Source organism: Salmo trutta, chromosome 37 (genome assembly GCF_901001165.1).
Source record: "Salmo trutta chromosome 37, fSalTru1.1, whole genome shotgun sequence".
In the NCBI taxonomy this organism is placed as follows: Eukaryota; Metazoa; Chordata; class Actinopteri; order Salmoniformes; family Salmonidae; genus Salmo; species Salmo trutta.
Window position 1 is genome coordinate 14,874,960 of NC_042993.1, and position 18,400 is coordinate 14,893,359.

Sequence of the window (18,400 nt, forward strand, 5' to 3'; positions counted from 1 at the left end):
GTTGGGGGGTGGATGTAGGTGAATGGGTCTGATGGGAAGGGATAGGGATGGAGGGTCGCGGTGCAGGGGGGGTTGAGGTGGTGTTGGGGGGTGGATGTAGGTGAATGGGTCTGATGGGAAGGGATAGGGATGGAGGGTCGCGGTGCAGGGGGGGTTGAGTTGGTGTTGGGGGGTGGATGTAGGTGAATGGGTCTGATGGGAAGGGATAGGGATGGAGGGTCGCGGTGCAGGGGGGGTTGAGGTGGTGTTGGGGGGTGGATGTAGGTGAATGGGTCTGATGGGAAGGGATAGGGATGGAGGGTCGCGGTGCAGGGGGGGTTGAGGTGGTGTTGGGGGCTGGATGTAGGTGAATGGGTCTGATGGGAAGGGATAGGGATGGAGGGTCGCGGTGCAGGGGGGGTTGAGGTGGTGTTGGGGGGTGGATGTAGGTGAATGGGTCTGATGGGAAGGGATAGGGATGGAGGGTCGCGGTGCAGGGGGGGTTGAGGTGGTGTTGGGGGGTGGATGTAGGTGAATGGGTCTGATGGGAAGGGATAGGCATGGAGGGTCGCGGTGCAGGGGGGGTTGAGGTGGTGTTGGGGGGTGGATGTAGGTGAATGGGTCTGATGGGAAGGGATAGGGATGGAGGGTCGCGGTGCAGGGGGGTTTGAGGTGGTGTTGGGGGGTGGATGTAGGTGAATGGGTCTGATGGGAAGGGATAGGGATGGAGGGTCGCGGTGCAGGGGGGGTTGAGGTGGTGTTGGGGGGTGGATGTAGGTGAATGGGTCTGATGGGAAGGGATAGGGATGGAGGGTCGCGGTGCAGGGGGGTTGAGGTGGTGTTGGGGGGTGGATGTAGGTGAATGGGTCTGATGGGAAGGGATAGGGATGGAGGGTCGCGGTGCAGGGGGGTTGAGGTGGTGTTGGGGGGTGGATGTAGGTGAATGGGTCTGATGGGAAGGGATAGGGATGGAGGGTCGCGGTGCAGGGGGGGTTGAGGTGGTGTTGGGGGGTGGATGTAGGTGAATGGGTCTGATGGGAAGGGATAGGGATGGAGGGTCGCGGTGCAGGGGGGGTTGAGGTGGTGTTGGGGGGTGGATGTAGGTGAATGGGTCTGATGGGAAGGGATAGGGATGGAGGGTCGCGGTGCAGGGGGGTTGAGGTGGTGTTGGGGGGTGGATGTAGGTTAATGGGTCTGATGGGAAGGGATAGGGATGGAGGGTCGCGGTGCAGGGGGGTTGAGGTGGTGTTGGGGGGTGGATGTAGGTGAATGGGTCTGATGGGAAGGGATAGGGATGGAGGGTCGCGGTGCAGGGGGGTTGAGGTGGTGTTTGGGGGTGGATGTAGGTGAATGGGTCTGATGGGAAGGGATAGGGATGGAGGGTCGCGGTGCAGGGGGGTTGAGGTGGTGTTGGGGGGTGGATGTAGGTGAATGGGTCTGATGGGAAGGAATAGGGATGGAGGGTCGCGGTGCAGGGGGGGTTGAGGTGGTGTTGGGGGGTGGATGTAGGTGAATGGGTCTGATGGGAAGGGATAGGGATGGAGGGTCGCGGTGCAGGGGGGGTTGAGGTGGTGTTGGGGGGTGGATGTAGGTGAATGGGTCTGATGGGAAGGGATAGGGATGGAGGGTCGCGGTGCAGGGGGGGTTGAGGTGGTGTTGGGGGGTGGATGTAGGTGAATGGGTCTGATGGGAAGGGATAGGGATGGAGGGTCGCGGTGCAGGGGGGTTGAGGTGGTGTTGGGGGGTGGATGTAGGTGAATGGGTCTGATGGGAAGGGATAGGGATGGAGGGTCGCGGTGCAGGGGGGTTGAGGTGGTGTTGGGGTAGCTAGAGGTGAGATGCAGGTGGAAGGGAGAGAGCCAGTCTTATGACAGGGATATGGGGGAGATGAGGGGGGGCGTCTATTCTATGGTTGTGCATTCCACCCTCAAGCAGAAGATAATTGGAGTTTATAGTCTGTCTTGTTTCCAGGTTTGATGTGTGCTAGAGGGACAAATTAATTAAATCCTTTGATTAATCTGCACTGCAGTGAGTTCCCCTCTTTCTCTCTGTCTGAAGGAAAAAGATTACGAGTGCAGCCGAATGGAACAATGTCCGCTGAGACCGAGTAACTTTTACAGCCCTCTCTGTCTCCACTAATGGCAGCGCAAGGATGTGGGATGTGAATCGCGTACAGTGCAATCGCCTAGTGAGACAGACAGAGAGAGAGAGGGGAACCGGAAGAAGCTACGTTATCCCAGATTTGACCTAAAACTGCCTTCAGAAAGGGAGCATATATGTTTGTCAAGACAACAATGGCTAAATGGTGATCTTGATTTGTTGGTTGCAGTCCTGTATCAATGCAGATATACAGGTATACATACAGTATCATAGTGTTAACAGCTATCCAACACCGTCAAGACTTCCTGGGAATCACCATGGAGACAGTAGTTCAATGATACCTAGCCTGGGTGTGTCTAGTTTGTAGAGTCAGACTTTGGCTTTGATCATGACCTTCCACTGAACTCTGTATCTGACTGCATGTGACTCAAACCCAAGTAGGATTGATAGCATCTAAAGAAACATAAATCCATGAATGAGTACTGGTGTAGCTACAGCATGAGGAACAGTCTCTCTGATATAATGGGAAACACAAAGCTGTTCTGTGGTTCTGTTGAGTTATGTTTTTTATTTATTTTTTATTTTATTTTTTTATTTCACTTTTATTTAACCAGGTAGGCAAGTTGAGAACAAGTTCTGATTTACAATTGCGACCTGGCCAAGATAAAGCAAAGCAGTTCGACACATACAACAACACAGAGTTACACATGGAGTAAAACAAACATACAGTCAATAATACAGTAGAAAAATAAGTCTATATACAATGTGAGCAAATAAGGTGAGATAAGGGAGGTAAAGGCAAAAAAGGCCATGGTGGCAAAGTAAATACAATATAGCAAGTAAAACAATGGAATGGTAGATTTGTAGTGGAAGAAAGTGCAAAGTAGAAATAGAAATAATGGGGTGCAAAGGAGCAAAATAAATAAATAAATAAATACAGTAGGGGAAGAGGTAGTTGTTTGGGCTAAATTATAGATGGGCTACGTACAGGTGCAGTGATCTGTGAGCTGCTCTGAGAGATGGTGCTTAAAGCTAGTGAGGGAGATAAGTGTTTCCAGTTTCAGAGATTTTTGTAGTTCGTTCCAGTCATTGGCAGCAGAGAACTGGAAGCAGAAACGGCCAAAGGAGGAATTGGCTTTGGGGGTGACCAGAGAGATATACCTGCTGGAGCGCGTGCTACAGGTGGGTGCTGCTATGGTGACCAGTGAGCTGAGATAAGGGGGACTTTACCTAGCAGGGTCTTGTAGATGACCTGGCTCCAGGTTTGGCGACGATTATGAAGCGAAGGCCAGCCAATGAGAGCGTACAGGTCGCAGTGGTGGGTAGTATATGGGGCTTTGGTGACAAAACGGAAGGCAATGTGATAGACTGCATCCAGTTTATTGAGTAGGTATTGGAGGCTATTTTGTAAATGACATCGCCGAAGTCAAGGATCGGTAGGATGGTCAGTTTTACGAGGGTATGTTTGGCAGCATGAGTTAAGGATGCTTTGTTGTGAAATAGGAAGCCAATTCTAGATTTAACTTTGGATTGGAGATGTTTGATGTGAGTCTGGAAGGAGAGTTTACAGTCTAACCAGACACCTAGGTATTTGTAGTTGTCCACATATTCTAAGTCAGAACCGTCCAGAGTAGTGATGCTGGACGGCGGGCAGGTGCAGGCAGTGATCGGTTGAAGAGCATGCATTTAGTTTTACTTGTATTTAAGAGCAGTTGGAGGCCACGGAAGGAGAGTTGTATGGCATTGAAGCTAGTCTGGAGGATTGTTAACACAGTGTCCAAAGAAGGGCCAGAAGTATACAGAATGGTGTCGTCTGCGTTGAGGTGAATCAGAGACTCACCAGCAGCAAGAGCTGAGTTGATCTATGTCTTACTATCTAGAGGCCTACTATGGGTTACATGGTCAAAGGCAGGTCTGTAGGTGTGTGAACTGCGTACTCACAGACCCATGACACATTCTAACAAAGAGTTGTCTGTCTCTCTCTCACTCACACACACACACACACACACACACACACACACACACACACACACACACACACACACACACGATTCCCAAAAACACAAGCCTACTGGGTTCAGGTTTGGGACTGCAGTGCATTTTCTCTCTCTCTCTCTTTCCTTATACAGCCTGCAGCTGAGTAGGATTGACTGAACATGGTAACATTACAGAAGACATGAGAGGAGAGATGAAGCGAGCGAATGATAAAGGGGTGGGACAGAGACCTACTATTTGGAGAGAGAGAGAGAGAGAGAGAGAGAGAGAGAGAGAGAGAGAGAGAGAGAGAGAGAGAGAGAGAAAGAGAGAGAGAGAGAGAGAGAGAGAGAGAGAGAGAGAGAGAGAGAGAGAGAAAGGGGCAGATAAAGCAGCAGAGGAAAAGGATGTGGGAAAATGACTAAGCAGGAGGGAGAGGAAGATGGGATAAAGGGGTAGAAGAGAAACAGAGAGAGGCTGGGTGTTTGTCATTCTGGGGCTGTAAGAGGCTAGCTGCAGACAGAGGAGAGGAGAGGGGCTGCGCCATTCAGAATGTGGCAAGTGTTGCTGCAGGAATAATTAGCTTGTTCCGTAACCATAGCTGTCTCACAAACCCACTAGCATGGCAAAAGGGAGAGAGAAGAAGAAAGAGGGGGGAGGGGGGGAGGAAGGAAGGAAGAGAGGGAGAGGGAGGAAAAGGAGTGCCCTTCTCTCCTGGCACAGAACCAGGTTAATATAATTGCCACAATATGCTTCTCTTAGGGCATCTAAAAGCCCCCAGAATGCGACACTGCTGTGAAACAGCCTGTCGAGTGCCCAGGTAGAGAGGGGGATGAATAGGGGTAGAGAGAGGGATGAATAGAGGTAGAGAGATGGAAGGAGTATTGAGGGGGAGGATAACACTGTGTCGGACCAGGGAGAAGCAGAAATCACTTGGGAAGTGATATTAACACATGATGCTACTACGACTGCTGCCCATCGCACAGGCACACGCCAAATAAACAGTGTGTGTGTGTGTGTGTGTGTGTGTGTGTGTGTGTGCAGTATGTGTAACTATGCATATGTGCAGCTGTGTGTAATAAGGATAGCAACTGCTTCTGTGTGTGTATAGCAAGTGATGATCTGTAAACATCTTGCAGAGGTGCACAAACACACATACACACACACACACACAAACACACACTTCCAAGATCATCCCCCCGGCTGAATAATCTTAGCTCTAGGATGGACGAGGGGAAGACAGAGGGAGTGTGAGAGAGGGAGAAGAGAGAGAGAGACAGAGATGGAGAAGAGAGAGATACAGAACATCAAACGCACAGCTGCAGATTCTCAGGGCGAAAGACTGGCGTGCTTATTTGCTTTCCTAAGACCCATCAAATCAAGCCTGTCCGTTGCTTGCAGGTGCACATTTTCTCATCCCCATCCCTCCTTTTGATGTAGCATTTGGGAACCGCCATATAAAAACCACATGCATATCTAAAACGGGTAAATGTTGCATCTGTCTGAATATTTTGGGTAAATGAATGGTATTCCATCCCTCCCTTCATCCATCCATCCGTTCTTCCCTTCCCTCTATCTAGGCCACACAGCACAAAGGCTGTGGTGGTGTATTAGTATAGGGTCTTCTACAGCTTTAAGAGCCCTTGGTGCCCTCCATGCTGTTACCAGGGCAACTAGTGAACAACTGCTTCAGAGGCAGTTTCCAGTCTAATAATAACTAATCACTCTGAATGAACACTTCCTCACAAAGACAGTACTGGCCTTTTCATCCCCCTCAGAAACTGGGCCACATTTGAGCGGTTTGAGACATCACTGGAATTCTGCAGGGTTTGGTAAAGATATTGTCATATTAACACACCTATTTTTCCCCAATTGGAATCAAATACTGATTATCTGTGATTTGTTCTGTTATTTTAGCCCCATTTTATGTAAATGCATCATTGGAGGATATTTAGGCAGCATGCATGGAGCATAGCAGCATTCCAATGGAGACATGTGCAGGAAAATATGATTTAATTTGTCAAAATGCTGGAATAATATGTTACTATGTTACATTGGACAGTGTTCACATGAAATATGCAAGGACTCTTAACATGATTATAATAATAGCTTATCTAAAACCCTAAAATAATTATTCACATAGCCTAACAATTTCTCATTCAGCATGTAATGTATGCAAATCAATAGTCAACACGGTCATTTTGCAGTTGGAATACATCAACTGAATGTACCTCGACTAAAATGTGTCATGTCGACACAAATCTCCCTTTTCTGCTCGGTGGGACGACTTGAAAGATGCCCAAATTCTTTATTTGAGAATACACAGAGCCCTTGCTGAATGGCATCTGCATGTCTCAAGCAAGAGAGGAGAGAGAGAGGGCGGGCGCGCGCGAGGGCTCTGTTGATACCGAATGGCAATGACGCCCTTATCCACTAAACCCGTGAGATACATACACAAGCACCTCGATTCGGATACCCTAACATAAAAGAATGAAGGAAGTTGTCGGACTTACCATGTCAGGATTTAGCCGTGCTAAAATGGCGAAGGTTGAGAGTCTGTCACACACGCATTTGGTTCTCAATGAGTCGACAGGCACGGCTCTGCAGCCCCTGGCGGACCACGATCCGAGCAGCGAAGAGCTGCGGGAAAAGAGAGAGAGCGCTGCGGTGAATAAAAACGGGGGAAAGCTAGTCAAATCCCCCACCACGTTACAGACACCAGCTATTTAATTCCAAATCCCCCTTTGCATCTTCGCGGTTAGCGAGCAAGAGCGCAGAAAACGCAGTGAAAATGGTGATGAAAGGTTATCTGTGAGCCAGACGCCGTGCTGCTCAGGTTTCTGCTTGGCCAGGTTATTGCAATATAGAGTTTGAATTCACAAATGACCCAAAAAACAAACTATAGCAACGGGAGTAATAATAACAACAACAATAATAATAATAATAATAATAATAATGCAAATCTAAGTTATTATTGTATCTCATTATTTATCCCTATATTTAGTTTGCGTTATTGGTGGAACAATTTAAAAGCTAAATAGATCATCTTTGTGTAGTTAATATACAATTAATCAGCTGGAAAACATGTTTTATTGTGTGAACCCATTTTACAGTACTTCATGTGACTGTAATGCCATCCTAACTACCATTTACATGTAAATAGGTTTTTGATGGCCTGGTCTAGGCCTTTGTTGTAGCTACTGGACCATACATCAACAATAACTGCAATTCTAACCCAATAAGAAAGCACATTAAATACATATGTAGTTTCTTTTTCTGTTACAGTGTTAACCATTCTTTAGTTGAGCGTATTAATCAAAATGCGAAATCTTGAATGTTGACTGAACTTTGACAGATACCATGTTTTTCTAAGTCTTAATTACGCTAAATGGCTAAATCCACACCACTTTGTCACTCACTGTTTATGGGATTGACTAAACTTTTACCCACTTTTACTATAAAGCATTACTAACAATTCTAAAGTTTTAACATTCAAAAACAACATTGCCTAACAGCTTAGCGTGGAGTTCATGGGGAGCCTTTCCCCTCTAGACGTCTTGCTTGTAGGCCTCTTCCCTCATTGAATGGGGTATTCTCAGTGGCCAGTGACATTGCATTGCCAGTACGCTGTCCACTGCCATGTGGTGCTGAACTCCAAATATCAGAAACCATATTTTCAGAAACCATATTTTCCCACTATGCATGGTGCTGAAATATCAGACCACAGCTATTTCATTGTTGTTTACAACATCAGACCTTCCACAAGTGGCTAAGTTACCACACAGCTGTTCTAAAACCCTGACAAAGACAACACACCAAAACCAGCTGGTTTTAATAATAAAGAAGACTTTTCAAGTTGTTATATTGTGCATGGCTCAGTTTTACTCCTCTCTTCATATCGGTCTGACTGCAGGTGCACAGAGAATGACCCGATGGTTATTGGTTCCTCATGTCTTCATGGGAGTTGTGTGTTGTTTCTTTCTCCCATGGCACAGTGATGCTGGATGGTACATTGGTGATGTCACACTCCATCCATCTCAAGTGAGCCCTTACATCCTCTTCCCAAGCAGAGTGGTCCCCAAAGGGACTCATCAAGACGGGGGGAACATGGTCTCCTGCAGGTCTCTGGGGCTAGTGGCACCAGGAACACACAACAGCCCCCAGGGTTAACCAACCAACAAATCAACAAACCAGTTACAGCCTGGGACTGTGCCTCAGCAGACCTGGGTTCAAATTGTAGTTGTGTTCTTTCCAATACTTTGAAGCATTTCATTGCTTCAGTCTGGAGAGCCCGTTGGGCAGGGATTGCACTGTGTTGATTCTTCCAGTGGTTCCATTGAGCTAGGCAGGCTCAATCAAGAGCAGATGAAGTATTTGAAAGAAACCCAATACTATTTGAACCCAGGTCTGTACCTCAGGGCCAAAGACATCTCATCACAACACACCACGGCCTCCAACAGGGTTACCCACAGTGCCACCTCACAGCAGCCCTTGATAGGGTTACCCATGGTGCATCTGGTTGGAGAGTGCTGGAGGGGTGAAAACCATGACGAACAGAGAGAGAGAGTGAGAGAGAGAGAGTGAGAGAGAGAGAGAGAGAGAGAGAGTAGTACAGTCTTGTAGCCCCAGGAGTAGGCTCAGTGCTAACATTAGCACATCACCCTAACAGAAATCCAATATTATAACTCAGCGCAGAGTCTCTGTGGATGACACGATTAGGCCACTCTCCCAACCACACAGCAAGCCACAGCAACACACACAGGCCTCACCGCGGTCTAATGGGATAATTTGGGTGGCGGTCCAGCAGCACTGCATGTGTGAACGGTCCCTGCCAACAACAGGCCAGGACCACATGAATGAATGGGACAGCAGGGCCTGCTAGACAGCCACAACATCCCAGACATCCCTGGGTTTAAATACTATTAGCGTTTGCTCTAGTCTACCTACAGAGCAAGATGGGCAGGGTTGGCAACTTTTCCAACATTTCTATTTGTTCCATTAAACAAGACAAGCTCAATCAAGCCCAGACAAATATATTATTTCAGAAATGGTTTAGTCTGGTGCTATAACACCCAGCGATGGAAATCATAATAAATTATGTATTAATAACCTGTTTGGGATAGGGGGCAGTATTTTCACGGCCGGATAAAAAACGTACCCGATTTAATCTGGTTACTACTCCTGCCCAGAAACTAGAATATGCATACAATTAGTAGATTTGGATAGAAAACACTCTAAAGTTTCTAAAACTGTTTGAATGGTGTCTGTGAGCATAACATAACTCATATGGCAGGCCAAAGCCTGAGAAGATTCTATACAGGAAGTGCCCTGTCTGACAATTTGTTATCCTTCTAGGGCATCTCTATCAAAAATACAGCATCTCTGCTGTAACGTGACATTTTCTAAGGCTTTCATTGGCTCTAGGAAGGCGCCAGAAAGTGGAATGAGAGCTCTCCAGTCTCTGGGCAAAAAACAGCAGGGGTTTTTGTGAGTGGTCCTTCTGGGAACAATGACACTGAGGCGCGCGTGCACGAGACGACTCCATTTTTTCTTTCAGTGTTTGAACGAATACATCGTCTCCCGGTTGGAATATTATCGCTATTTTACAACAAAAATAGCATAAAAATTGATTTTAAACAGCGTTTGAAATGCTTCGAAGTATGGTAATAGAATATTTTGAATTTTTTTGTCACGAAATGCGCCGGTGCGTCACCCTTCGGATAGTGACTTGAACGCACAAACAAAACGGAGCTATTTGGATATAACTATGGATTATTTCGAACCAAAACAACATTTGTTGTTGAAGTAGAAATCCTGGGAGTGCATTCTGACAAAGAACAGCAAAGGTAATCCAATTTTTCTTATAGTAAATCTGAGTTTGGTGAGGGCCAAACTTGGTGGGTGTCAAATTAGCTAGCCGTGATGGCCGGGCTATCTACTCAGAATATTGCAAAATGTGCTTTCACCGAAAAGCTATTTTAAAATCTGACACCGCGATTGCATAAAGGAGTTCTGTATCTATAATTCTTAAAATAATTGTTATGTATTTTGTGAACGTTAATCGTGAGTAATTTAGTAAATTCACCGGAAGTTTGCGATGGGTATGCTAGTTCTGAACAAAACATGCTAATGTAAAAAGCTGTTTTTTGATATAAATATGAACTTGATTAAACAAAACATGCATGCATTGTATAACATAATGTCCTAGGAGTGTCATCTGATGGAGATCATAAAAGGTTAGTGCTGCATTTAGCTGTGGTTTTGGTTTTTGTGACATATATGCTAGCTTGAAAAATGGGTGTGTGATTATTTCTGACTGTGTACTCTCCTGACATAATCTAATGTTTTGCTTTCGCTGTAAAGCCTTTTTGAAATCGGACAATGTGGTTAGATAAAGGAGAGTCTTATCTTTCAAATGGTGTAAAATAGTCATATGTTTCAGAAATTGAAATTATAGCATTTTTAAGGTTTTTCGTATTTCGCGCCAGGCGCTACCATTGGATATGGAACGTCTGTCCATATAGCGGAACGTCTGTCCATAAGAGGTTTTAACTAAAAGCAACAGACAGATTAAAGAACAGGGGAAGCTGAATTCAATTAGAAACAAACTGTAAAGGGAACAAATCAGATTGTGGGTTTCTAAAGAAGTGGAGGTGGGTGAGGAGAGATACGGTAGGGAGGGTAACTGGGCCAGGTCAGGAGCAGGTTGACGTTTATTATTATGAATCTTGCCCTGAAGCAGAACTGAGCGATTTCCACTAGATGGGCCAACTGCAAAGTCAAAATTGTCTGTATTGTAAAAAAACATATATATTGAAATCAAATTTTATAACTTTGTGGCTGTTCACCTAGTAACCTCTCTACAGAGCTGCCTCCAGGGCAAGATTCATTACAATAAATGCCAACCTGCAAGCCAGGATGGCAACACTGCTGTTGTTATTGATCCCCCGCCCCAGACCGAAGTGTGAGCCCTAGGAAAGAAGACCACCTGTCTCACACCCGCTTGCCTCTCTCTCTCACAGCCCTTATCAACAAGACACCACCATGACAAGGACACCTCACATTTCAATTTCTCCCCCCCAAATTAACTCATTAATCATAGCTGCTGTCCAAGATGGATTTACATTTTGCTTAGAACATGTCACTCCCCTCCCCCTCCCTCGCCTCCCCCTTCTCTCCCCACACTCCCCAACATGGTGGGTGAAGCTAGATTAGATTTTGTTTTGTTCTGCCTCTCTCTCGCTCTGCCTCTCTATCCATCTTCCTATGTCCTCTCTCATCCCTCTTGCTTTCTCTCAACCCTGTCTCTCTCCTCTTCCCTCATTGTTCGGTCGTTCTTTCTCTCTCTTGGTCTATATTTACCTGGTTCAACTTTTTTTTAAGGCAAAAGATCGCTCTGTTCTATGCCTCGTCTCAGTAACATAAGTGTACGCACTTATCTAAATGCAAATGTCCAACCTGCATTGCAATAAGGCCCATGGGCACATTGTGCTTTCTCCTCTCTCTTGCTCTTTCTCTCACTTGCACACAGCTACACTCTCTCTCTCTTTTTCTCGCTCGCTCTCTCTTGTTCTCTCTCTCTCTTTCTCCCTCTCTCTCTCTCTCTCTCTCTCTCACACACACACACACTCACTCACTCTCTCTGTTTTGGGTTTTAAAACAAAAAGGGTACTTAAGTGTATGAAGCATATGAACAGTGTGTGAAACGGACCCACATTAGCTGTGCAATTGAACTGTGCAATGCATTTCTCTCTCTCTCAGATTCTCTCTCTCTTACTACACATATATATACTCTCTCCCTCTCTCTTCATCCGTCTGTGTTGACGCCTTGGTTCGTGTGCGCGTGGGGGCCCAGGAGAGAAAGCTGTGAGCGACACTTTTAATATTCTACATCCTGCATCACTGTCGGTGCAGTGTTAGCAGCGTGGGGGTTAGTGTTAGCCCCGTCCCATCTCCCTTCACCCACAGAGAGGAGCTCAGGAACTGTCTGACAAACTCAGCACCTTTCTACAGGGTCAGTGTGTGTCATGGGCACTTCGTCAAGATGAAAAACAGTGGAGCGGGAACAGCCACGGAACACACAGTCACAGTGAGAGATGATGTGATGTGAAGCCGTCTCCCAAAGTTCTATCCCTCACTGTGAAGGTCCACACCAGCAGGTGTTTCAGAGCCAGGTAGCCAGGCGGGTCCACCATAGAATATAATTACTTTAGTTCCTGGTTATGGGTACACTTATTACTTTACATCCTGGCCGCTAGTCCACGCATCATGGTAAATTGACTTGAATGGGGATGTCCATTCTAGTATTTCTGTTTTCAGAGCCAGGTAGGATCATAGAGATCCTATTATTCAGTTGATTCAGGCAGTTCCACCCCCAGGCTCCACACTGCAGTCTGGAAGCGTCAAGGGGCAACCCAGCAGGCACATGGGTGTATCACCAGAGAAAGAAATTGACAAAGGCCTTACCTGTCACTTTCGTCCCAGGAGATGCAGGTCTGGTTTGTGGTGCCCTGATCAGACAGATAGAGAAACGGTCACATGGTTGACATATGCATAGACACGGTTAGTAGGGGTGCTGAAGGGGCTGCAGCACCCCCTGAAAAATCACAATTAAAAATGTACTAATAAAAAAAAGTGCGCCCCCACCACAAATCATCTTCCTGTGGCCATGGACATATGCTCTGATTACAGATGTTCTCCTATACCTCCATATACCTCCATGGACATATGCTCTGATTACAGATGTTCTCCTATACCTCCATATACCTCCATGGACATATGCTCTGATTACAGATGTTCTCCTATACCTCCATATACCTCCATGGACATATGCTCTGATTACAGATGTTCTCCTATACCTCCATATACCTCCATGGACATATGCTCTGATTACAGATGTTCTCCTATACCTCCATATACCTCCATGGACATATGCTCTGATTACAGATGTTCTCCTATACCTCCATATACCTCCATGGACATATGCTCTGATTACAGATGTTCTCATATACCTCCATATACCTCCATGGACATATGCTCTGATTACAGATGTTCTCATATACCTCCATGGACATATGCTCTGATTACAGATGTTCTCAAATACCTCCATTTGAGGGGATGATGAAATTGATTTGTATACTGCTTTTCTAAGTGCTAAAAGTGCTTTTCAGTGATAAAGGCATGGTAAGTCTTTTGAAATGCTCTCAAATATCAGTACCTTGTGTTTTTATGGGATAAGCCACATGATTTGTCAAGGCCCTACCTACTCTGTTACACTACAGGGGTCAATTACTACAGAGGTCACTGCTCAGGTCAGAGGGTCTGATGTGAAAGGTCACTCACGTTGTAAAGGTGTGAGAACTGGACCTCCACCGGGGTAGAGAGAGATCCTGGGGTGGGCTTGATGGTCACAGACACCACCTTGGAGTTGAGCACGGTGCTGTTTCTGGAGGGAGGGAGAGAGGGACAGTTTGGTGTCACCAGCATAGGACAACTCACATTGTCAGGTGACATATCACGTGAGAACCACACATCATTGTCATCGTTGTCAAATCGCTGTTCCCTTCAACCAACTCAAACCTCCCTGCAGTAATACTGCCCCATCCTACAACACGTTCCCATCTCTCCCTAACACAGCATACATGTCCCTCAAGACACCCTTGTATGTCCCAGCACTTAACCCATGTCCTGTTTGAAATAGACAATGTTTCACAGCCCCCACACTCTGACTCCTCCCCCCTACTCTCGCTCATCCGCAACTTCTCCCTCTCCCTCTCGCTTTTTCTCCCTCTCGCTCTTTCTCCCTCTCGCTCTTTCTCCCTCTCACTTCTCAGAACGCAATCAGTCAACGTAAACGTTTGTGTCAGCCAGCCTCTGTCTAAAACTGATCACATTTCCTTGAAGGGGAAAAAGATTCTGAGGGAAAAAAGGAAAGAAAAAAGAACTAACTAGCCCCCGATAAAGACAAGATAGAAGAGGAGCATCCACATGCACGCCCTGGGGTGAAAGTAGATTTCATTTCTTACCGGTACGGGACACCCAAGCGCGCACACAATACATTTTTTATAGCCTTGGTGTAATCATAGAATTACATAGGCCTATAGAATCCCTATTCATTTTGTATATGATCTCTGTGGGCCTTTTGCCCTAGACCTAGTAAAGATTTGTCATATCACTTCTAACATGTATAACCTTTTAATGTGGCATAAAAATAACCAGTCTTGATGTTTTCAACTGATTGTCAAACAATCACTTCAAACGCGCACGTTTGTCCACTCGCAAATAATTCCAGCTTCCAAACCCCAACAGTGCACTATGCACCCGCAATTTGGTGAATGGAAAGAGGCATCTGTTACAAAACCTTTTACTTCAGTGTGCTAAATCAGGGTCACACAGGGTGTTTTCTGGTAGTCTTAAACAATTCTACTTTGAAACCAAAGTATCCACCTCACACACATGGTTACGGGCTTTAAAAAGAAGACGCCTGTACCTGTCACGTCCTGACCATAGTAAGTTGTTATTTTCAATGATAGAGTAGGTCAGGGCGTGACAGGGGGTGTTTGTCCGTTTTTGTATCTCTATGTTTAGTTTCTAGTTTTGTATTTCTAGGTTGGTTTTTGTTTGGCATGACCTCCAATTAGAGGCAGCCGGTTGTCGTTGTCTCTAATTGGAGATCATATTTAAGTTGCTTTTGTCCCACTTGTGTTTTGTGGGTGATTATGTTTTGTGAGTGTGTTTGTTCCTCCTGCGTCACGGTTTGTTGTTTTGTTCCTTCAGTTTATTTTTGTATCGCATTAAGTTTCACTCTCCAATAAATATGTGGAACGAAACCGACGCTGCATTTTGGTCCGATCATTCGAACAGCCGTGACAGTACCATGTCAGATATACAGTTGAAATGTAATAAATGTTGAGTTTGTATCCCAATATTACACTTTATATACATCACAGAAAACTGAAATAGAATGAAACTGTTTGACATAGAAACACCGGATTTTAGGTGTGTTTTTGAAATAACGTTTATTAATTATGAAATTATGAAAGATATTAATAACATTCCACCCATGAGGCCACTAGGTCATTTGACGGCAGGAAAGGGCTACAAAACACATCAATTTGCAGTGAATGAAGTATGTGGGAGGGTTGAGTGTGATTCCCCCACGCTAGCCTGTGTTCCTCCATCTCATTATACATGCACAGAACATTAACATAACAGAGAGAACACTCCTCACTGGACGAGAGAACGCTGTAGCCTATAAATACACATGGTGTTCGGATGCATGTGCTTAGCATAAAGCAGTTCTCTGAAATGTTATTCATTCGAGACTAAGGAACTACGTGGTAGCATTCAAAGCCCATTAGCCACCAATCAAAAGAGCTTCTGGGATGCGTTCTGTGCTGGGTTGCATTCCAAATGGCACCCCATTCCCTTTATAGTACACTACTTTTGACGCATCCCTGGAGAAAGCATTGCAAGTAGAGATGTCAGTAAACCACTCTCACCTCTGTAGAGATAGGATGCTGCCCAGGTTTCTGTAGAGAACGATCCCGGTGACAAACGCTGACAAGTCATCTGCATCTGGAGTACAACATAGACATGTGCCCACCGTTCAGACACAGACCAACACACACACACGAACAGACACAAACGAGATGGAGGGAGAGAGAGAGATGGGGCGAGAGAGAGAGATAGGGAGAGAGAGAAAGAAAGAGAAAGAGAGAAAGCCCCTTAAATTTAAATTGAATTGAAAGAGAGAGAGGGTGAGAGAGAGAGAGGGAGAGAGAGGGAGAGAAAGAGAGATTTAGGGATAGAGAGTGAGAGATAGGGAGGGAGAGAGAGAGAGAGAGAGAGAGAGGGAGAGAGAGAGAGGAGAAGAGAGAGAGAGAGAGAGAGAGAGAGAGAGAGAGAGACAGGTCAGTCAGAATCCAATAAAAAAGGGAGAGGGGGGAGAAATGGAGGAGTGACGTGTGTTTGTGTTAGTGTGTCAGTGGTGTGTGTATGTGTGTGTGATGACCTGCAGCTCTAGTCTTAGTGGTTTGTGCTGAAGGACAGCAGGAGAGAGAATACAGGTCAGCCGGTCTCCCTCCTGTCCTCTTGGCTCTGTACCTCTGCAGCTGGCTTACATAACTACCCATCTATAAACAGACACTCACACGGCATCATCACTCACACACAAACACACTTACATACAGACTTACTCATAATCACTAAATTGCCATTTAAACAGACCTAATAAACATGATTGTTTAAACATGCATGCACTTACACACCACCCGCACCCCCCCCCCCACACACACACACACACATAGCCAAATGCAAAAGGCCAGATGACATTGAATCATTTTCCACTGTCACACAACAATGTATTTCATGCGACAAAAAGGGTTGCCATGGTAGCATGGTTGGGCATGGCATGCCGTGATGGCAGACTGCACTGGCAAAATAGACAAAAAACATACCCAGAAAAACCCAGAAAAATATGAGATTTTGTCCAACCTGTGTCACAGCTAAACTAAACTGCTGGGCGGAAGGCCAGAAGAGAAGGACAGAGCCTGAAGCTGTCTCCTGCTGCAGTGTCACAGACAGAAACCCACAAAGTCCATCTGTTCCTCTATCTAAAGGACCTCAGCTCTCTATCACACTCCAGCACGCTGTGTCTGGCAGGCTGGCAGTATGGATGTGTACTGAGAGGACACAGAAGTATGCCAGGCAGCATGCAGAGGGTACTATACTGCTCCAGGCCAGGCAGCTGAGATCCCATGGGCATCAGGGAGGAACCGAGCGAGAGAGAGGGAAAGTTTGTGTATGCATGTGTGTGTGTGTGACATAAAGTATCTTGCCCTCCCCTTCATATCATGGGCCTGCTAGCCAATATGTTCAGCCAGAATGATCACAGCAGTAGAGAGGCAACAAATGGCAATATTTAACAATTATACAGTGCACTGTTGTGTGTGTTAGTGTGGGGGGGGGGTGTATGTATGTGTGTGTGTGTGTGTGTGTGTGTGTATGTGTGTGTTTGTGCATGTGTATGTGTATGTGTGTGTGTGGTGTGTGTGGTGTGTGTGTGTGTGTGTGTGTTGTGTGTGTGTGTGTGTGTGGTGTGCTGTTGTGTGTGTGGTGTGGGTGTGTGTGTGTGTGTGTGTATGTGTATGTGTATGTGTGTGTATGTGTATGTGTATGTGTATGTGTATGTGTATGTGGTTGTGTGTGTGTGTGTGTGTGTGTGTGTGTGTGTGTGTGTGTGTGTGTGCGTTCCGATGCATGCCCCCCATCTTTACTGCTCTGATAAGTTTCAGAGAGGCGGCTGAGGAAAACATTCCAATCAGTGCAACTGGGCATGGCCCCCTGTGAGCCATGCCCAGTATAGAGCAGCAGATGAGAGGCATGAGTGACTGTTGATATGCTGTTGCCGCCATGGAGACACTTCTACCAGTGGGGGAGGAGATTAGCTTTAATTACCCCTGATTGGCTCCTGTTGACTTCTGATTAGCAAGTGACTGGTTCATTAGCATGGTAGCCGTGATAATGATCTATGTCACAGAGAGAGCCAAAACTATCCCATTGGCTGAGGCTGAGGAACCCCACGTCTCCACACAGCTGCGAGTCTGGAGGCTCTCAAATGTCAAGTGCAATTCCATATGCAAATTTTGTAGGAATGTTTTGTTTGTTTCTGTGTGTGTGTGTGTGTGTGTGTGTGTGTGTGTGTGTGTGTGTGTGTGTGTGTGTGTGTGTGTGTGTGTGTGTGTGTGTGTGTGTGTGTGTGTGTGTGTGCTCTCACCTGGCTTGCCTGTGGAGAGGATGTTCTTGGAAACAGTAACTCTGTCCTCAGAGCTGCGGGCCCAGTCCATCATCCCCTTCCAGCCCTTCATAGGGAAGCTGATGTCTGCATTACCTGCCACCGGACGCTTGTGGATGGACAGAACTGGAGAGAGAGAGAAAGCTATATTTTATTCACTACATAAACTCATGACTCATCACATACTTAATCAATAAGGCCTGAGGGGGTGTGGTATATGGCCAATATACTACGGCTAAGGTCTGTTCTTACGTACGACGCAACGCGGGATGCCTGGACACAGCCCTTAGCTGTGGTATATTGGCCATATACCACAAACCCCCGAGGTGCCTTAATGCTATTATAAACTGGTTAACAACATAATTAGAGCAGTAAAAATAAATTTTTTGTCGTACTCGTGGTATACGGGTATGACAGCCAATTAGCATTCGGGGCTCGAACCATCATCCAATTAGTATTCAGGGCTTGAACCATCCAGTTTATAATGTGTGTTAGCCATTTGTTTGGCCAGCCTCTTCTTTCTCACTATGTACATATTTAAATTATAGCTAT

At 46.0% G+C, this 18,400-nt stretch overlaps 1 protein-coding gene across 2 annotated transcripts in view; it reads right to left on the reverse strand.

Moving 5' to 3' along the window:
• LOC115176753 (adhesion G protein-coupled receptor B1) overlaps positions 1–17,970 on the reverse strand; it is a 35,920-nt gene extending 17,950 nt beyond the window's left edge. For both annotated transcript variants that reach the window (XM_029737014.1, XM_029737013.1), the window contains exons 1-5: positions 17,831–17,970; positions 15,555–15,630; positions 13,396–13,498; positions 12,520–12,563; positions 6,567–6,693 (exon numbers count right to left, since the gene is read on the reverse strand). In XM_029737014.1, the coding sequence (XP_029592874.1) occupies positions 6,567–6,693; positions 12,520–12,563; positions 13,396–13,498; positions 15,555–15,630; positions 17,831–17,921 (441 nt within the window). In that variant the 5' untranslated portion in view covers positions 17,922–17,970. The remainder of the gene's footprint in view (positions 1–6,566; positions 6,694–12,519; positions 12,564–13,395; positions 13,499–15,554; positions 15,631–17,830) is intronic.
• Between the last annotated feature and the right edge of the window lie 430 nt (positions 17,971–18,400).